At 38.2% G+C, this 23,027-nt stretch overlaps 1 protein-coding gene across 2 annotated transcripts in view; it reads right to left on the bottom strand.

Annotated features, from left to right (window-relative positions):
• ITGA3 (integrin subunit alpha 3) overlaps nt 1-23,027 on the bottom strand; it is a 1,049,629-nt gene that overhangs the window by 635,281 nt on the left and 391,321 nt on the right. For both annotated transcript variants that reach the window (XM_044055141.1, XM_044055142.1), the window contains exon 2: nt 16,547-16,674. In XM_044055141.1, the coding sequence (XP_043911076.1) occupies nt 16,547-16,674 (128 nt within the window). The remainder of the gene's footprint in view (nt 1-16,546; nt 16,675-23,027) is intronic.

The raw sequence follows: 23,027 nt of genomic DNA, 5'->3' as shown, positions 1-23,027 counted from the left end.
TCACGAGGCTCTGGGGCACTGATATATATCCAAAACAGGAAAATGCACATATTCAGCACTGCATTCATTGTAAGTTATGTGCCTGAGGGTATTGAAATTACAGAGTATGGCATAATAAAGAAAAAAAAAACACTGGGTGGTGACATTTAGTCCTTCTGCCTGGCTGCTGGTCTCTTCAAAGGAACAATGGTCTTGACATATACCACATAGGGCTATAGTTAGGGATTTTATTTGAGCAAAGGCCTACTCAGTTGTAGTCTTAACCCAAGTTCTCCCTCTATGCTTAATTTTCAGCCAGTTTTTGTTTCTGTAATTTGATGAAAAACAAAATACATGGAGTTTCTTTTTCTTTCCTGAGAACTTTTTTTTAAACTAAGAAATTCACCTTTATTATCAAATTCGTGAATTTGTTGGTGATGATAATGAAGGACCTAAACTCTTTCAGCAGAACAGATAGAACAAGATATGAGAACTGCCTGGGTCCTCATGGGTGGGGCAAGAGGAACTAAGAAGGAGAGACCATTCTGGACTTCTGTCAGGCAAATGGCTTGATGGTGGCCAACACATGGTTCAGCAAAAGTGACAATCTAAAGGCCACATATAAGACTATCCAATATGCAACTCAGGTAGACATATCCTAGTAGTGATAAGGTATTGCTGTAGAATCAGAGATTCACAAAGGTAGAGAAAAAACAATGAATCCAAGAGCAAGCAGGAAGAAAAACAAATCCAAATGAGACAACCACTTTATTCGAGTTGAGCGCTTTCCTCTCCACTAAACAGACTTCATCAGAACAATGTGCACACAACACCCAGCCTTTTATATACCCTCCCCAATTAATCAATCAGAACTTTAATGAGAGTCAATTAAAAGCAAAAAACCACATCGGTAATAAAACCCCTTCAACACTGTTATAATTAATTACCATAACCAAGTTTCATGTACAGACTTAACATTCCTTGTTAAAAATAACATTAAAACAATCTAAAAACTGTATAAAAATATATATAAACATTAAATTCTGCACAGTAACAAATTAGTTCAGTTAGCCTAAAATGTGGTCCATTTTCAAAATACTGGATATACTTATCATTTAATTTATGCCTGGATACTGAGAGGCATTAAAATACAGTTGCCACCTCAGTTCCAGTACATCCAAATGAACATCCAGTATACATCTTTGCTCATCTTTGACTAATTGCTGAACTACCAAAAATTTACAATGCCTAATGTCACCAAGGTGCTCACCGATCCTAACTTTGAATTTCTTAGATGTTTTACCTATATAAAATATAGGACAATTTTCACATTTAGCTATATAAATGACGTCAAAGCTGTTACAATTGTAGTGCCCATGGATGTTAATAATCCTCCCATTAACTCTGAACTTTACCTTTGACACAAGTATAAAGGAACAATATACACAAGCATTACACCTGTAATTCCCCAATTTTCTATTAATTTTCCATCCTTTTCCCTTCCTTCCAATATGTTCTTTAGGGATCTGTTCTTTCTAACACAAACCTAGGGGTCTTCACAACCCTGTGTGCAATATTACCATCAAACTGCAAAATCTCCCATTTTGCTTTAATAACCTTAATTATGGTGCTAGCCACCCCATTGTAGGTTATGATCAAGGTTGAACTAGGGTTAACTACATTATCTACCTTTCTATTAGGTCCCAAAAATCCATTTCCTATAATGGGCCTGTATATACCTTGCTCATGTTTGTTCAACACTTCAACCCTGACCTGATTTAAAAGACTCTCAGGGTACCCCCTTTGTCTAAACATCTGTATGATGAATTCTGTTTCCACCAAGGAATCATCATGCAAACTAACCATTCTGGCAGCCCGCACCAGCTGACCTTTGACAGCAGACTTATTTTAATGGTGCAGGTGCAGCTACCATAATCCTAATAGGAATTGAAAAAAGTCATCTTTCTATGAATTCTAGTAATAAACTTCTTATCTAACTGATCAATTTCCAATTCCACATCTAGGTAATTGATATTTTCCTTGCACAGTTCCATTAATCCACACAATGAACTCATTCAAATCTTCCTCAGTCCCTTTCCAAACAAGGAAAGGATCGTCCAAAAATCTAGTGTAATGCATAATATGTGACATAAAGGAGGTTTTCAGCAAATATTCCTGTTCCCAATAGGACATAATCAGGTTGGCAAATATGGGGGTGCAAGCCGCCCCCATTGCCACACCTTTTATTTGTTTGCAATATTGCCCTTCAAAACATATATAGTTGTTCTTTAATACAATCTCCATTAATACCACAAATTTATTCACCTCATCCTGATAGAAAATGTTAGTTTTGTTAAGCTGCTGTTCAAGACAGCTTAAACCTTCCTCATGTGGAATCACAGAAAAAAGGTAGACAACATCAATGGTTACCAAAATTAACTCAGGTACTACATTAATCCCGTTTAATTTGTTCAGAAACTCCCACGAGTCCTTACTAATATAATTAAAAATGCCCAGACTTTTTTGCATATTTTGGTCTAAATATTTACTAATGAAGTAGGTCTTTGACCTTTTACCATCCACAATGGGCCTAAAATTTGGATTTATTAGGCCCTTGTGTATTTTTGGTATCCCAAAAATACTGGACACCCTGGGATGCTCATTCTGCATGTAATAATATTCATTTTCATCAATCTGGGCTTGATACAGCATGTCCTCCAACAATTAGTCTATCTTTCTATAGGACACTTTAATTTCACTTAATGAACTTTCTTCGTATGCATCATCCAACAATAATGAATTCATACCATCTAAGTAATCAACCCTGTCCATTATGACCACTCCACTGCCTTTTTCAGGTTTCATGAACCTAACCGTAGGGTCACTAACCAGATCAAAAACTAGTTGCTGCTCTTCATCAGTCATATTAGATCCAAAGTTGCCCTGGCCTCTTTGGTTATTACCATAAATCCTCCTTATATCCTTCTCACAAATTTTTTCGAATAAATCAATAGTTTTATTTAAGGGAGGGTTAAAAGTACTAGGCCTTTTACAACTATCTCTGGGACAATACCCTGATTCATTCCTTTCACTAAACCAAACCTTTAGGTTCAGTTTTCTGGCATAACGCTTCAAGTCAATAATAGACTCCACCATATTGCCTACTCTATATGGTACCAAAGTGAAACCTTTGGCCATTAAATCAGCATGTCTATCATTGAACTTTGACTGAGAATAATTATAAATCTTAAAATCACTCTTCTTCTTGAAAATAACAACAGGCTCTAATCCAGGTTCAGTAACTTGCTGTTCATCCAAACATTGAATCAAAATTTCCAAATCAATCCCCCATTGGTGTCACACATACTTGATTTGCCTCCTTGGTTAAGAATGCAATCACTTGACCAACCATCATTCACTTCAAGTGCTTTATCCATACCTGGTAAATACTTCTCTATCTCCAGGTAAACATTATTAGCTAAACAAACATTGTTTACATTGTCACAATTATTTAGCCTAGACTGTGAATAAATATCAACATTGTGAGCATTAATGTCACTTGAATTCATCACTCAAAAATCAACCTCACTATAAGAATAAACTGATAAGTCCACACATGTAAACAAAAATGATTTCCCTCCATTCACAAAATCAGACAGTTCGCCATACTCAACGTTCAGGCTGGAACAGCCCAAATCACCATTACTATGACAAACCAAACTTGACATGCTGCTGGCATTAATATTACTAACCTCGCCGTCACATATTTGCCTTGCCCTCACAACAACTTCATTTTGGCAGTCACAGTCATGAGAGGTTAAAAAAATGTTTTTCAACAGTACTTTTTGAAATACCAGACACATATTCACTTACTAGTACCAGGGGTGGCCCCGTCTAGGTGTTCCGAGATCTGAAACTCTTCGGTCTCGCCCCCTGCCCTCCAAAATCCTGTCGGCCTTTCCCAGAAAAAGAATAACCTGATGTTGAAGCGGCCGCCTTGGCTTTAAGCCTGTCAGACCACCTGACTGCATCATCCAGATTTTGGAGGGCAGGGGGCGAGACTGAAGAGTTTCAGATATAGTGAGGTTGATTTTGGAGTGATGAATTCAAGTGACATTAATGCTCATAACGTTGATATTTATTCACAGTCTAGGCTAAATAATTGTGACAATGTAAACAATGTTTCTTTAGCTAATAATGTTTACCTGGAGATGGAGAAGTATTTACCAGGTATGGATAAAGCACTTGAAGTGAATGATGGTTGGTCAAGTGATTGCATTCTTAACCAAGGAGGCAATTCAAGTATGTGTGACAACAATGGGGGGATTGATTTGGAAATTTTGATTCAATGTTTGGATGAACAGCAAGTTACTGAACCTGGATTACAGCCTGTTGTTATTTTCAATAAGAAGGGTGATTTTAAGATTTATAATTATTTACAGTCAAAGTTCAATGATAGACATGCTGATTTAATGGCCAAAGGTTTCACTTTGGTACCATATAGAGTAGACAATATGGTGGAGTCTATTATTGACTTGAAGAGTTATACCAGAAAACTGAACCTAAAGGTTTGGTTTAATGAAGGGAATGAATCAGGGTATTGTCCCAGAGATAGTTGTAAAAGGCCTAGTACTTTTAACCCTCCCTTAAATAAAACTATTGATTTATTCGAAAAAAATTGTGAGAAGGATATAAGGAGGATTTATGGTAATAACCAAAGAGGCCAGGGCAACTTTGGATCTAATATGACTGATGAAGAGCAGCAACTACTTTTTGATCTGGTTAGTGACCCTACGGTTAGGTTCATGAAACCTGACAAAGGCAGTGGAGTGGTCATAATGGACAAGGTTGATTACTTAGATGGGATGAATTCATTATTGTTAGACGATGCATACAAAGAAAGTTCATTAAGTGAAATTAAAGTGTCCTATAGAAAGATAGACTTATTGTTGGATGACATGTTGTATCAAGCCCAGATTGATGAAAATGAATATTACTACATGAAGAATGAGCATCCCAGGGTGTCCAGTATTTTTGGGATACCAGAAATACACAAGAGTCTAAGAAATCCAAAATGTAGGCCCATTGTGGATGGTAAAAGGTCAAAGACCTAATTCATTAGTAAATATTTAGACCAAAATATGCAAAAATGTCTGGGCATTTTTAATTATATTAGTAAGGACTCGTGGTAGTTTCAGAACAAATTAAATGGGATTGATGTAGTACCTGAGTTAATTTTGGTAGCCACTGATCCCACATGAGGAAGGTTTAAGTTGGCTTAAACTAACATTTTCCATCAGGATGAGGTGAATAAATTTGCGGTATTAATGGAGGTAGTGTTAAAGAACAACTATATATGTTTTGAAGGGCAATATTACAAACAAATAAAAGGTGTGGCAATGGGGGCGGCTTGCACCCCCATATTTGCCATCCTGATTATGTCCTATTGGGAACAGGAATATTTGCTGAAAACCTCCTTTATGTCACATATTATGCATTACACTAGATTTTTGGACGATCTTTTCCTTGTTTGGAAAGGGACTGATGAAGATTTGAATGAGTTCCTTGTGTGGATTAATGGAACTGTGCATTTTTTGAAATTCACACATGAATATAACAAGGAAAAGGTCAATTACTTAGATGTGGAATTGGAAATTGATCAGTTAGATAAGAAGTTTATTGCCAGAATTTATAGAAAGATGACTTTTTCCAATTCCTATTTGGATTATGGTAGCTGGCACCCACACCATCAAAAGAAGTCTGTTGTCAAAGGTCAGCTGGTGCAGGCTGCCAGAATGGTTAGTTTGCATGATGACTTCCTGGTGGAAACATAATTCATTATACAGATGTTTAAACAAAGGGGATACCCTGACAGTCTTTTAAATCAGGTCAGGGTTGGTGTTGAACAAACATGAGCAAGGTATATACAGGCCCATTATAGGCAATGGATTTTTGGGACCTAATAGAAGGTTAGATAATGTAGTTAACCCTAGTTCAACCCTGATCATAACCTACAATGGGGTGGCTAGCACCATCACTGAGGTTATTAAAGCAAACTGGGAGATTTTGCAGTTTGATGGTAATATTGCACACAGGGTTGGGAAGACCTCTAGGTTTGTGTTTAGAAAGGACAGATCCCTAAAGAACATATTGGAAGGAAGGAAAAAGGATAGAAAAATTAATAGAAAAATTGGGAATTACAGGTGCAATGCTTGTGTATATTGTTCCTTTATACTTGAGACAAAGGAAAAGTTCAGAGTTAATGGGAGGATTATTAACATCCATGGGCACTACAATTGTAACAGCTGTAATGTAATTTACTTGGCTAAATGTGAAAATTGTCCTATATTTTATATAGATAAAACATCTAGGAAATTCAAAGTTAGGATCGGTGAGCACCTTGGTGACATTAGGCATTGTAGAATCACTAGTGTTCTGTACAGACATGTACAAGAACATCAGGGCCGTCAATTTAAATTTTTGGCACTTCACCAATTGGTCAAAGATGAGCAGGGATGTATACTGGATGTTCATTTGGATGAATTGGAACTGAGGTGGCAGTTGTATTTAATGTCTCTCAGTATCCAGGCATAAATTAAATGATAAGTATATCCAGTATTTTGAAAATGGACCACATTTTAGGCTAACTGAACTAATTTGTTACTGTGCAGAATTTAATGTTTATATATATTTTTATACAGTTTTTAGATTGTTTTAATGTTATTTTTAACATGAAATTTTAAGTCTGTACATGAAACTTGGTTATGGTAATTAATTATAACAGTGTTGAAGGGATTTTTATTATCAATGTGTTTTTTTGCTTTTAATTGATTCTCATTAAAGTTCTGATTGATTAATTGGGGAGGGTATATAAAAGGCTGGGTGTTGTGTGCACATTGTTCTGATGAAGTCTGTTTAGTGGAGAGGAAAGCACTCAACTCGAATAAAGTGGTTGTCTCATTTGGATTTGTTTTTCTTCCTGCTAGCTCTTGTAGAATCAGAGATTGTAAAGTCATCTCCAGTGAAACAGTTTTCCCACAGCATATACCACTGGTTATCATAGTCAGCCATAAGCAGTGCTCAGACAAGGCTGTAAGATCAGCAGAGATTAGGTTGAAGACCTGGAAGTTGACTGGAGTGAAAACACAATAGTTCAAGGCAACAGTCAGGGCTCTAGCACCTCAGGAAGAAGTGAAAATAGGTAGAACTGGAGAAGAATGGCACATTTCAAAACAGCATGCATGATGACTATGGAAAAATATGTGACCAAATGAGATCTGCAGATAAGGTACATAAGGAAATCTAGTGGTAGAATGCAGAAGTCTAGGAAGTTATCAAAAGAAATAAGGTGTGCAGGGAAAAGTGGGACATAGAAAAGAGAGATCAGGTTAATAAGGAATACTTGTTGGCTAACAAATAGGCAAAAGAGCAGTTGCAATAGTGAAGATCAAGGCATCTGAAGCTCTCTGCCATGTCCTGGAAAGTGCCAAAGCAAATGGCACAAAGAAACTATCAGGTTGCAAGGCAAAGACAGAAAGATAACAAAGACAGTCATCAAGCACCCTTCATAAGGGATGCCAGCAATAACCTTCTCACCAGTCCACAGGACAGCAAAGGCAGAAGGAAGGAGTAGTTCTAGCAGCTTCTGAATGAAGACAACCTCGCAGAAGCTGTGCTGCCCCAGACACAGCCAATGGTGAAAGAGGAATGAAGTAAGAACTGCACTAAGGAAAATGATGTCAGGAAAGCAGCAGGCTTGATTTAGATAATGGCAGATATGATTAAGATGTTGGTGAATTAGGAAAGAAACACCTCCTGAGGGCACTCATAACAATATGGTGAAAAAGGCATATCACGGATGACTATATAATCAACATTCTAGTGTAAGTGTACAGGAGTAAAGTGGGCATTCGCAACTGTACACACTACAGAGGTATCAAAGTCCTGTCACACTGAATGAAAGTGCTGGAGAGGGTGACTGATAAACAAATATACAGATATACTAAAATGTAAGATGGGAGATTAGTAGTTCAGATTCAGAGTAGGATGCAGCACAGATGAGCGAATGTTTTAAGTGAGATAGTTGAGAAGAAGCAAGAGATGAAGAGACAGTTCATATGAGCATTCCTAGAAGTGGAAAAAGCATATGATAAAGTCCAAAGAAAGCTGTTCTGGGCAGTCCTGTGATGATTTGAATTATAGGAAACATTGGTAGAATTAGTGCAAGCTACGTACATTGACACAATGACATAAGTAAGAATAGTGTTTGGACTTACAGAGAGAGTCCCAGTGGAAGTGGTTATGCATTCAGTTCTGAGTCTATTACTTTTCATACTGATGATACACTACCAAACAGGTCAGAAGGAACACCTCAACTAAGCTGCTGTATGCAGATGATGCAGCATTACAGGCAAACTCTCAACAAGAAATTCAGCAAAGAATAGAGACATTGGATGCAAAACTGAAGGTACATTGCATGAAACTGAGTTCAGATTAGACGGTTATAATGGCAACAAATGAGGGAATTCAGAAGATGCTGAAAATTAAAATAGAATGGAAAATACTGGAAAAGGTTTGCAACTTCAAGTATCTGGGACAGGTAGGTGAGGAGAAGGGAAATGTACATGTGGAAGTCAAATCTAGATTCAGAAGGGCTGCAACCAACTGTCACAGAGTGTTAGGGGTAGTGTGTGACAGAAGAATGATAAAGAAACTGAACAGTAAAGTGTACAAAACTGCAGTATGACCAGTACTACAGTAAAGTGCACATAACTACAGTATGACCAGTACTACTGTAAGGTACATAAACCTGTGCAGTTATGGCAGACCAGTTCAGGAAGCTAGAGAAAGTTAAAGAGAGCGGATAATGGTGATCTGGGCATATATGCAGGAGACCAGAGGACAGCCTAGTGAGGAAGACTTTGGACAAACTTGAAACAAGGGCATCCAACAAAGAGATGGATGGATTATAGGTTCATAGGTTCATAGGTTTATACTAGGCTACCTGCCCTAAGGCATTTATAAGCCTAGCCCAAAGTTTTGTGGCTTACGCCACCCCTTATATGAAAAAATACTGTACCCATTAGTTTGTTGTGCCTCTGTCCAGCAGTGACACAGAGATGATTTCCGGGGTAAACCTACGATCTCCCATCCACAGGTCAAGATTTCTCTTGAACAGAGCCAGCGAGGTGCTCTGCCTCACATGGACCGGGATTTTATTCCACAGCATAGGGAGTCTCTGAGTGATAAATCTATCCCTCCAGCACGTCCTATTTATATCCGTGCTAAGGTTTAAGTCGCTTGCTCTAGTGGTTTTGGTGGATTTGGATTTTTTGAGGTGGAGCATGTCCATTAATTGCGCGTTGGACATGGCCTTGTATGTCAGGCACATGTCACCTCTGAGCAGACGGTATGCGACTGAATAGAGCTGGAGTTTCTTCAATCTGGCAGCATAGGACAGATTTTGGAGTCCCTTTATCTTTTTGGTGAGGAACTTTTGGGGTCTCTCCAATTGCTGCAGATGTCGGGTGAGATACATCCCGAATGGGGCATTGTACTCGATCATTGGTCTGATAAGTGAAGAGTACAGGGGAACAATGACCTCACTAGATCTGGATGTGAATCCCTTCATGATCAGGTGGGTAATGTAGAAGGTCTTTCTAACCACTTTAGCAACGTGAGTGTCAAAAGAAAGGCCACTGTCAACCTGGGTCCCCAGGTCCCTGATAACCTCTTCTGTGCTTAGTGGATTGCCACCTATATGGTAGCTTGGGGTTACCTTGTTTTTCCCGAAGGGTATGACTATACATTTTTGGCGTTTAACTTCAGGCCATGGCTCTGGCACCAGCTATCTGTTTCCGTGAGTCCCTTCTGAAGGATATCCGTGTCCGATACACTTTCCACTATGGCCCAGTTTGCAGTCGTCTGCAAACTTTGTCAGCCAAAGTCCTCCCATGTTGGCCTGTACTTCTGAGAAGTAGATGCCGAACAATAGGGGGCCAAGAACCGAGCCCTGTGGGACACCACTTGTGACCGGCTTGGAGTCTGACATAGCGCCAGCAACTCTAACCCTGTGGGTTCTGTCCTTAAGCCAGTTTGCAACCCATCTTGTGACATATGGGTTTATATTTAAGCTGGTAAGTTTTTCTACAATACCCGAGTGGGGTATTGTGTCGAAAGCCTTTGCAAGGTCAAGGTAAGCTGTATGGACTGCCTTTCCCTCATCAATGGCCTTGGTGACTGTTTCGAAGAAGTCAACCAAGTTCAAAAGGCATGATCTGCCCTTGACAAAGCCAAACTGGGTTTGGGATTGTGAGAGAGAAGACCTGTGATAATCAGGCATGACTGTTGAAGACGGTAGTAGAGTGACACTGACTCGAGAGAGATAAGGACAGTTGATGTGACACTTCAAAACTTATGTAGAACATTGGAAAAATGGGGTTAATGATGATAATAATTATAAAGGTACATCATGTTACTTACATGTGGTCTAGTTACACAGGCTCACAGGAAGTTACTAGGCTAATGACCCTAGAGCCTTCTTAGGCCTAGCCATTTATGCCCCGATTTTCCCAATTATTGATGCCCACAGGATAGAATGGCTCTGGTAAATGCCTGTGCCTTAGAGCATCTACAAACTACTCCCACATATAAGGGCCACATGCAACAAGCCAGGGGTGAATTAGCAATTTCCCATCCACAGGCTCAGGGAAGAGCTCTGTTTCACACGAATGGGGAGTATGTTCTAGAGAAGTGGTAATCTCCGAAACACGTACCTGTCCTTCTAACAAATTCCATTTATGTCACAGATGAGGATTAGATCCTTACACTGGGTAATTTTACTGTTGTTTGTTTTGGAAATATGTAGATAAAGTAGATCTGTCAGGGCTGGATCATTGACTGCCTTGTACGTTAGACATAGATCACCCCTCAGAAGTTTGTAGGAGACTAAGTACAGGGACAGGGCTTTTAGGCCGTCAACATAAGACATTATTTACACCCTATATTCTTTTAGTGAGGAACCTCTGTGGCTGCTCCAGCTGTTGCAAATATCTGGTTGGGTACATGCTGAATGATGCACTGTACTCAATTATTGGTCTAATTAACTCACCACCATGTTCACATGGTGATCCAAGTTCAGGTTACTGCTAACCTGATTTTTCAAGTCCCATACCATTGGGTCTACTTTTAGGGAAGTGTTATCAATGTTATAATTTGCAGGGGTGGTTGTCTTCCCAAAGTGTATAATTATGCAGTTTTTGCATTAAGTTTTAGGACATGGTCCTGGCACCAGTCATTTGTTTGTGTCAGATCTTCCTGGAGGATAGCTACATCTTTGGGGGCATTCATTAACTGCATCAAGCTTGCAGTAGTAAGCAAATCTGGTCAGCCAAAGGCTCTCTACATTTGCCTTAACTTCAGAGAAGTATATTCCAAATAGGAGATGTCCCTGTAACAAGCTCTGTGGGGTACTACTAGAAACAGGCCTCTTGATAGAGGTGGATTCCCCCCCACCCTAACTTCATGTGCCTATCTGTGAGTTATTTGGCTATCTAATAGGTGACATAGGGTGTAAAGATAGGAGGTACTGTCAGCCATGCCAGGAGAAGAGGGGGCAGTGTTTGTGTAACATATGCCAGCACAGCTAGCTGAAATTCTATAAAGAATTATATGTTATGTGTGTATCAAACTGATTTGTACAGATGCTTGCATTTAAAAACGTATTTGTAAAGTTGCTTGTGTTAAAATGTATCAGTAGTGTTTCCTGCTGGACAGAAAAGAAATGTATATACATTATTCTAACTGTTTAAAGGTATATATTGCAACAGCATATATTGGAAGAGAAGAGGTTAATCCACCTGACTTTGAAAAAAATATTCTTGAAATTACATTGCTTTATGGGTTTAGCCATAAAGATGATATCCCACAGTTTTGAAGGAAGCCAGAGACACAATGTCTGTAAGAAGCATGGTTTAGTAGTTCTGTAGGAAGAATAGCAGCGTTAAAATGGTTTTATGACTTCCAGGACCAGCAGCAGATCTGAGCAATACTCTTTTATGTATATTATTGATATTTTGGTGGTAAAACCCTGGCAACTTCTAGTGATGGGGGATAGTGTGAGAACCAGGTGTCAGATGACCAGATGTATGTGATGTCTTTCTGTGCAGAAATAAGTTTTAATATTAGAGGAGACTGAAGTCTCAGGGGCAGTCTGTTCTTGGAAACCTGACTAGAAAGACCCTCACCCATATAATCTTGCCTTGAGTTTGTAAGCAACTAAACTAGGGAACAGTAATTCTTTTAGTCAATCAGGAATAGATAGTGAGATTAGCTAAGTACTGTTTTCTTTATCTGTATGCAACTTACCATAGGTGTTATTTTTAGTATTTCCTAAGACTGAAACTCTTGTATTTAGTGTAAATAGATATTTAATATTTTCTTGTTCTTTTATCACTTATGATTAAATGTATTTAAACTTTTCATTGTGGCTGATCCTTTTTAGAAAATATGTAAGCTTTGACAGTATTTGCACATATTCATTTGGTGGGATTAACTGCAGCCACTCCTGATAGCCTTGCTGTTGGTTAACATTACCATTTGTATTAATATTAAGTTCACTCAGTATAATTAGATACCCTTTTAAGAGCCTTATAGTAACTGACTGGTGGCAGTGAAACTACCTTACAGTCTGGACAGAAGGTAGGATAGCTAGTAAATCTGTGCCAGCCATTCCCCGGTGTATGTATGTGAAAATTAAATCTCAAAGAGTGTGTATGTGTGTGTGTGTGTGTGTGTGTGTGTGTGTGTGTGTGTGTGTGGTGTGTGTATGTGTGTGTGTGCGTGTGTCAGCTACAGGGAGCAGGGACATGAAGCACTGGTTTCACAGACAGGGTGTTGAACACAGCTGTGCCAGTGGACAGCTTTATTGGGGACCTGGGAATAAGCAGATATAGAGAAATCCAGACCCCAGCCTGATTGTGTTCCCTGTGTGCTCTTAAGGGAAATTGTGCTTGATGCAGAGAGGTCTGCATCTGGAAATACTGAGTGCATCCATTTGTATTCCAAGTGAACATCCCTCTCCAGTGTCAGTGGTGAGGATTCAGGCTCCTTGAATAATGGCCAGTTTGGGGACGTCACGCAGAGATTTATGCCTAAATTTGTAAATTTGTCTATAATAACTGAGTGAGGTATTGTGTCAAATGCCTTTGCCAGGTCAAGGTAAGCAGTACGTACCTTTTTGTTCTCATCCATGGCTCTAGTGATCTTCTTGAAGAAGTCCACCAAGTTTAGTAGGCATGACCTGCCCTTGACAAAACTAAACTGGTATTGATCCAGCATATGAAGAGTTCTTATATCTTTGTATATCAGGTCCACAATAATTCTTTTCATGGTCTTGTATATAAGACTAGTCTAAATTATGAGTCTGTAGTCCTCTGGGTCTATTGATGGTCCACCTTTGTGTAGTGGGATGACTGTTGCATTGGTTGAACAGAGATTCTAGTCAGCCTGACAGGTTATGTTTCAAGCTATTTAGGAAGCATCCTGGGATATTATCTAGACCAAATGATGCAGTGGTTTTGGCTCTGGAGAGTGCAGTGTGAACCTGTTCTTTAGTGACAGTTGGGGGAGAAATGGTAAAGGGTATTTTCCGGGGGAAACTGAGGCTGAAAAAGGTTAAGATTGGTGATAAACTTATTGGTCAACAAATTTGCTGCATCCCTCACTTCAGTATAGGAAGTTCCATTTACTATTAGTTCAGAGCACTTTAGGGTGTCCATTTGGGTTGTATACATAACCAAAAATGATTTATGGTTATCCTTAGCCTAGGAGTCTATTTGTTCCTCAAAGTTGGCTTTGGTGGACTTGATTAGTCCCCTGAGTTGCTTGTTGAGACTGATGAGATGAAACATGATAAGTGTGACACCCTAATATCACTTACATGGTAAATGTAGCAGTACCAAATTCCTGACATGGTAAGTAAGTGTGGTAGCATTATATTACTTAATATATGTCCATCTTACTGGTAAGTATGAAGCACCATGTTACTTACATGTGCCCTACTTACCTGGTAAGTGTGGCAACAACATGTTAATTACAAGTACCCTATCTACCTTATAAGGGTGGCAGCACTATGTTAATAACTTGTGCCCTACATACATAGTATGTACGGCATCTCCATGCTACTTACATGTGCCATACTTACATGTTAAGTAAGTGAGGCAGTGCCATGTTACTTACATGTATCCTGCATACATAGTATGTGTTGCAGCTCCATGTTACTTACATGTGCCCAGGCAGTGCCATGTTACTTACATGTGCCCTTCATATACAGTATGTGCTGTAGCTCCATATTACTTACATGTGCCCTACTTACATGTTATGTAATTGTGGCAGCACCATATTACTTACATGTGCCCTACTTATACAGTATGTGCTGTAGCTCCATATTACTTACATGTGCCCTACTTACATGTTATGTAATTGTGGCAGCACCATATTACTTACATGTGCCCATCTTACCTACTACTTACATGTGCCCTACTTACATGGTAAGCATAACAGAACCATGTTACTTACATGTGCCTATTAGCATAGCATATATGGGAGCACCATGTTACTTTCAAGTGCCCTAATTAACTGGTAAGTGTGGCAACACCATGCTACTTTCAAGTGCCCTACTTACTTAGTAAGTGTGGCAGCAACATATTAATTACATGTGTCCTTCATACATAGTATGTGTGGCAGCTCCATGTTACTTACACGTGGCCTACTTAGGTAAGTGTGGTAATAGCATGTTACTTACATGTGCCCCACTTCCTGGAAAGTACGGCAACACCACATTACTTACATGTTCCCTACTTACATGTTATGTATAGCAACACTATGTTACTTGTATGTGCCCTACATACTTGGTAAGTGTGGCAGCACCATGTAACTTTCTAATGCCTTTCTGATATAATTATTGTGGCAGCACTGTCTTACCTACACACACCCTCCTTACATGGTAAGTGTAGTAGCACAGTGCTACTTACTTGTGCCCCTCTAACATAATACATGTGGCAGCACCATGTTACTTACTTGTGCCCTACTTCCATGGTAAGTGTAGCAGCACCATGTTACCTTCTTGTGTGGTAAGTGCAGCACCACATCTGAGTGAGTATTATGGCTACTGACTTCCATCATGTTTACTTGTTTATTTTTTAACATTACAGGGACCCAATTGGGCTATGTTAAGGCCATTACTGAAATAAATGAAGTTTCCTAAACTAAAGGATCATGCTTTCTACAGTGGACCCCGGAACTCACAGACACAAGTCACTTTTGCAGTATGTTGAATGCTAAGAAGTCCATATCTCAATAAGTATTACGTCTACTGACTTCCATCATTTACTTGTTTACTTTTTAATATTACAGGCTCCCAAATGGGCTACATTAAGACCATTAGTGAGATAAAAGAAGTTTTGTAAACGAAAGGATCATGGTTTTTACAGTGGGCCCCTGAACTTAAAGACATGAGTCACTTTTGCAGTATGCTGCATACTAAGAAGTCTTTAATACCTAATAAGGATGCCTTGATTTAACCATTTCCTGCAGACAAAACCATTTCAGAAAAGACCCTACAACTGTGTTCCAATTACTTAGATAAATCTCACTCATAACTGTTTCTGGGATTTGATTAGAAATGTTGTGAGGAACAACCCTTTCCAACTGTAACCACTTTAAAACTGGATACTTGGGAATATGGGCTATTTCAGGAGGATTTCATTTTGAAAGTATATCTGTCTACACTACAACAAGGAATTATATCAGATGATTGTTTAATACAAGTGTCAGCTATAATAGCTTAGAATGAAATTTCTGGTGCACTGCATGTCTTGTATATTTTTTGTATAATTTCTTGTATAGGTTTTGCATAATTTCTTGTATTTGTTTTGCATAATCTCTATATGTGGAGCTTTTCTCCCCAAGCCTCCACTGAAAATGGGTCTTATCCTAGTCAGACTTTCCCAGTAAACAAATGTAAAATCAATAAAATAAATAAATAAATGCTGCCCTCAGGCCTAGAGCATGGCTGAAAAGGGTCCTCGAACTAGACCGTCTACTAGGTTATCAAATAAATAAACAAATACATAAATAAAACTACATACTGGTAAACCACATGGAGACAGATGGAAGCAGTCTATGTTGCCTATTTCATAAAACATTTTTCAAAATTGTCTTGCCATTTGGAAGGATTATAAGTCACAGATAATGTTGTGATCTCACAGACATTAAAAAGGAAAACACCTTTAGCTCTAAGCTCTACAGATAGTAGTATCAACCAATCCTCTATGAAATCATAGAACATTTGCCTTCTGATTACCTCTGAAAGAAAAATTCCCCTACAAATTTTATTTTTCACATCAGAAAACACATTCTTAATCATCCTATCTTCACATCTAATTGCAAATAAGTTTTGCTTCTTTTTCATAGTAATGAGAGTCTCCATATCACATCCAAGTTTTGTAACACTAAAAACAATATATTCTTAAAGGAATATCTAGCCCTTTAAACATTTTGCACTTACCTTTTTCATCTATGTCAACTCTCTTACAATCATCTGATTTGTCAGTCAGTGGACAGTAGTAGACAGCACCTGTCTGGTTAGCATTTTGACTGGGAAGAGCTTGATCCAATGGTGCTCCAGATAGCAGCCTACAAATGAAATAAACAAACATAAGAGAACAGTTTGTGGAAATGCACTGAGCAGTAGAAACATGGACAGTGAGGTAAGGTCTTCTAACAAGTGATTCTACACGACACCAATTTTTGACAACAATTTAACTAAGATCTTCAGTAAATAAAATGTAATTGCTAAATCCCAAAATATGGAAATTTTGGATTTTGCAAAACAGAATACCAAAATATTACTAACACAAATATTATACTGTTAAACTTCTTTCGAACCGAGCAAAATCATACATGCACACCATTAAATTACTAATGCACAAATAAAAACAAAAGGGAGCCGTGTCAGAAATTCAGGAATCAATAATGTAAGTTTCAAAATTAAGGATGTTTAAGTGAGGTTAAACACAAGTAACAGCAAATTCAAAAGTCACTATTCGACATTTAAAGCATTGCCCCCTTGCAGTCCCTGATATTGGAATTGTACTTTGTACCCTTGGTACTTATGTATGCATATATATATATATATATATATATATATATATATACACACACACACACACACACACACATATATATATATATATATATATATATATATATATATATATATATATATACACTAATTCTGACTTTTGCATGTCAGAGAACAGGCAATACTCCGAGACAGAGCAATTTCAGAGTTAGTATATATTTCTCTGTTATTGTGCTTAAATCTTCACAGTTCAGAGGATCATAGGTATGGTTCTCAAACATACAAGGAATCCAAAAACAAAAACACGATAGATTTTTAAAATCATAAGAATTTTCTAGACAGAAAGCAGTACAATACAATTTACATACTAAGAAAAAAAAGGACCACAAAACGTATTCACAAATACAGTCAAAAGCCCATAATGAATAAATGTCACATGATACAAGTACAAAATCACATAATATTCATTAATAATAACAATACAAAGACTCACATATAAATATGCTTATCTGTACATGTAAAACATTATGCAAACATTTTATTTATTTTATTTTTACATTTGTTAACCGAGTTAGTCCAACTGGGCCCAGAGAGCCGTTTTTGTGTAAGGGACTTAACAAACCATAAAATATACCTCATATAATAATTACAATAATAATATTAATAATAAAAACAACAATAATAATAATAATACAATGATGTGTTAAAATAGGCATTACTCTTTGAAGAACTCCAGTGTTAGAGACTTTACTCCAATGCAATGCCCCATTCTTGTCGGAGATCATGCAACCATGGAAATTACAGCATATTTACTTTTGTTGCCAGTTTTATATAAATAAAGGTGTGCATTTATCAGCTTTTACACAATTATTTTTTGTACGGTTTGTATTATAAACGTTTATTGGGGGAGAAAGTAGGGGTTATACTTTTGTGACAGTTTCTGTTTGAGCTGATTCAAAAAAATTATTACATTGTGCCAACTATGCACCCAGTGCAGTGTAGTTAGCCTTATGATGTAGTCAACGCAGAACAATCTCCTGAATTGTCTCAAACAGAAACTGTCACAAAAGTAAAACTCTTGCTTATGAGTTGGGTGAAATTAAATGAAATTAGCCAAGAGAGTAAGAAAATCATTCTATGTAACCCAAGTCATGATCAATGGTATGGCATCCAGGTCCAAGAAAGAAATAGTACCCCTCTACTCAGCCCTTGTCAGAGTCATCATTGAGTGCAGTGCCCCCTTTGACATGTACCTAACCAGGCACTTGCAACAAATAGAAGCCCTCAAAGTTTCCTCACCAGCTGAATCCAGAGTAAGAGTACCCTGTCCTACACAGATAACTTTGACGCCTTATCTCTCTACTCAATCTCCTGCATGTTACTGACAGCTGATTGTACCTGGCATATAAGGCATCCTTAGATGCAGCTCTGATGGATCTCTTGCACATCTGCAAAACAAACAGCACCAGAAACACTGGATCCAAGGACCTGAAGTCTGCCTGCAGCATAAACAGAACATGCTGGAGGACTGATATGTGTGAGTGACTCTCCTTCTCTTTCTTTCTCTCTCTCTCTATATATAAGTATGTATATGGATGCGGATCCCTGTGCTATGGAATAATCTTCCCATATACATGAAGCTGAGTTCATCGCAGACCCTATTCAAAACAAACCCTTGATCACTGGATGGGAAGTCACAAACTGACCCTCAGTCTGCCCCCATGTCTCTGATGGACAGAGGTAGACACAGAAAATGAATCCTTGACCAACATACCCCCCCACATAAACCTTAGCTAGCTCTTTAGGAACATACCTCACCATACAGGTGTCCAAGGGACATGGGGACAAACTAATACACAATGCTGAAAACTCTGTTGGGGAATACTTGAAGCTCAAAAAACATATTAAACCCACCATAAAGGCATCCAAGGAACATGGGGACAAAACTGGGGTGGGTTGCACGGACAGCTTGTATAGTCCCTGGTGGTTGTTAGCCTTGTATAAACCTATGAACCTGTCAAACTCACATTCACCGATGGAACATTGTATTTGTTGGAGGATTATATTGTATACATCACATTTTAAAAGAATGTAAAATCATGTGCAACCAATACACACACACACACACACACACACACACACACACACACACACACACACACACACACACACACATACACACACTTCAGAATTACTCAAACTGCTAACAGATATAAAGAATGCATGCTCCCAATCAGATTCTTGTTCTGTGGTGGAGTCAAGCAGTAAGTCTTGGGCTTTGGTGTAGAAATCTATAATTTCTGGCTTTACTTACAGCTCTGTTTATCGGTTCACACACATGTTTGTGTTTATGCATACGTTTCTGTGTCTGTCTTTACTCACAGCTGCTGTTCTCAGTATGTTTTCACTGCAGAATTGCAGTACCTTATTTAATTAGCATCGACTTTCTTTTTCACTCATGCTGTCCTGAAGGCACAATAACTACTTTAAGTTGGCTGTTGGGAACGTACAGTAATACGATCCAAAAGATGCAGAGTCCAAGAACCCTGGCAGTTGTAATTGTTAAAACAGTGTAACACAGTTTAATTCACACTAATAAAAACAAAAAAAGTTACAAAAACAGTATACAAGCGCTTTCGTCTCTGACCATTCAGAGACTTTATCAAAGTATAAACAAGCTCCAAAAGCAATGTTTAAATACCACCAGCCCCTGCCCGTCAACCAATGAAAACCTTACTGTGTTACATATTAAAGTAGTAACACTAGCCTCTCTTTTAGCAGCTTATATGTTTGTATTAATGGAGTTAAAATATCCCCCTTCATTATTCTTATATATGGTATTGCCTTACTTAGAACATAATCACATGAATAAAATGGTCATACAACACCCTCACATTTTTTTGAAATTATATACACGAAACATATACAAAATATGTATAAATTATAATATAATATAATGTTAGACCAAATCGTGCATAAATAGCTATCACGATGTTCCTAAAAATATACACATAGGTTCATAGGTTGGTACTAGACTATCGGCCCTAGGGCCTCGATACAAGCCTAGCCATAAACATCCAGTACTACCTTCTCATCAGACAATTAATTAATAAATAAGTACCTTATTTAATTAGCATCGACTTTCTTTTTCACTCATGCTGCCCTGAAGGCACTAAAACTACTTTAAGTTGGCTGTTGGGAATGTACAGTAATAAGCCTTTGCAAATAAAATAATGTAACTATATCAGAAGCTGCAGATATTCAATATGCTATCTATATGACAAGCTGGACAAAGCAAGATAAAAAGAAAAGGGGCAGAAATATTTACAGCAAGCTTCTGGCTGCTTCCACCTCGCTCACTTGCTAATGTATACAAGTAATTGTATCTTATAACAGAGGATGCAGAATGCCTGACTTACAAGCTGTAATTCTTTGGCAGATCACCAGGAATATGAAGAAAAGAGCTTCATTATGTGCACTGAAATCAATTTCAGAGCCAAGGCAAAACATGAACTGGTTCAGTGTTTTTCACTACTGCTGAAATGAATGGTTGTCTGGCTTAAGGTTTCCTCAGTCATCACACTATCATCTTTAAAGTGGGGGATTCTTAACTAACGTCTGACTTGGTGTGTACGACATCTGTTTATATTATTAATTAATCTTACCATTAGGCACTGCTAGTGCTGTTAAAAAGGACTTTTGTGCTTAAACTATGTCAGACTTTATTGGATTACAGATTACACAGACCCGGACTGAAAAGCAGCTTTATGATGTCATTCATAACTGTTATGTCACTTATAGCATCATAGTTTATCCTAGGAGAGCCCGTATAGAAGTGACGGTGCTGGCTCTGGTACTGTTTCACACTTTTTAAGGAAAGTGAGATGGATATATATTAAGTTGTATAATAGTGGACACCCTAATGACAACAAAAAGGTTTACTAAGCAAAGCTATAACAATCCTAAAATGAATAATTTCCCCTTCATCCAAGGCAGGGAGGAATCTCACAAGCAGAGGCAGCACAAGTTGTCGATTCTGAATGCCCATGACTTATTTAATCGTTTTAATGGACAATTTCAGGCCACTAAAGCCAAACCCCACTAGCTGTCGATATGCATATTTCGGCTTTATGATCTCATCAACACATCACAAGCACAGTGTTTGAGTAAGCATTAGAAACACAGGGCTGCTATACCCAGCTGATGTCCTTGTATCAGAGGCACATGGGATATACACCAATTAGCTGAAACACCTGATGTTCATAAGGGTCATTTGCATATATCCCATGTGCCTCTGATACAAGAGGTTTGGGAGTTCACTCAGTGGAAGTTCTAGCTTTGCTGTAGTTTTCATTTTGTTTTTACTGGTTGTTTTTTCAGTGACCTTCTCACTCATTGTCTTTGTTAGTTGTTTGGGATACTTTTGCAGGTGACCCTAATGATAATGGACATCAGCTGGGTATAACAGCCCTGTGTTTCTAATGCTTAGTCAAACACTCTTTTGTTCTGTGCTGATGAGGTCATAACAAGGCTGAAATATGCATATCCACAGTTAGTAGGCTTTGGCTTTATTGGCCTGAAATTGTCGATTAAAATGACGAAACAAGTCATGGGCATTCAGAATTGGCAATCAGTTAAAACACCTGATGTTCATAGGGGTCATCTGCATATATCCCATGTGCCTCTGATACAAGAGGTTTGGGAGGTCACTCAGTGGAAGTTCTAGCTTTGCTGGAGTACAGAATTAGTAGGAAACCATTTCACTCTCCATTTAATTTTACTGTCTCATTCTCCATTTTACTCCCCTGTAAGGAATCTCATAGATCTGCTGCTACTTTCCTCATTAAAATGGTTGCTTATATCTCCTTCAAGATGCTATTCTACTCATTTAGATATAATGCCCCTTCTACCTCCCCTGTACTTTTTCTTGAACGACTTATGACTAGTGAGCCCTCTGTTTTACACACCCAAATTATATCTCAGCTCCTGCTATCTTCTAGCAAAAGAGTTTTGTTTAGTTGTGTCACATAATTGCACCCTTTACTTCTTTCACTGCTTTTGTCACCCTACGTTGTGCCCCCATCCCTAACTCTCTTGCCTTGCACGGTTTCCAGAAGCAAACAAAGTACTCCAAATGTGGCCTTACCAAGCCATGCACAGTAGTTATTACACTACACTTACTGTAAATACTGCAGATACTCTCCAAAGTACTGTTTTAACCACTTCACAATGCTACAGTATCATATTTTGTCCATCCTTTCACTACGAATAGTCTACTAAAACTGATTCTTTAGCTCTGTTGTATTACATACTTATACCGTTTTCTGAAATGAACATAATAAAAACAAATTTCTCCTGATGTTATGACTAAACTATTTCTTTATATTATTCTGAGAAATGGCTTATAAATGTATTTCTCTCTCTTTTGACAACCATACATCCTATCTTGTCAAAAACACAACTGTAGAATAATGTGTACTTTATGATATGGATTATATTACCTCTCTCTAGCTCTGATTAAGCATTCACATGCTTTGCACTTACTGGGCTAGCCTGAAAAAGATCTACTGGATCAGTGATCTAACCTCAACATCTGACCCCCCTTTATCTGAGAAAACAGACAGAAGATTAGGACAATGATTAATGTACTGTACTGTATAAATATTTAACAGCATGTGCTATATACATATTCATCAGTGGAATAAGTTTTAAAACATTTGGTTATTTACTTTAGAAAATTAATGTTGCTTTTTGTGGGGGAGGCCACGGTGGTGCAGCGGTTAGCATTGTTGCCTCACAGCAAGAGGTTCTCCAGTTCTATCCTTGGCTGGGGTGCCTTCTGTGCGGAGTCTGCATGCTCTCCCTGTGGTTGTGTGGGTTTCCTCCGGGTGCTCTGGTTTCCTCC

This window comes from Protopterus annectens, chromosome 13.part0, assembly GCF_019279795.1.
Source record: "Protopterus annectens isolate FY-2018-M chromosome 13.part0, PAN1.0, whole genome shotgun sequence".
Taxonomy (NCBI): Eukaryota; Metazoa; Chordata; order Ceratodontiformes; family Protopteridae; genus Protopterus; species Protopterus annectens.
Note: the sequence above shows the minus strand (reverse complement) of the source record. Positions and strands in the feature narration are given on the sequence as shown.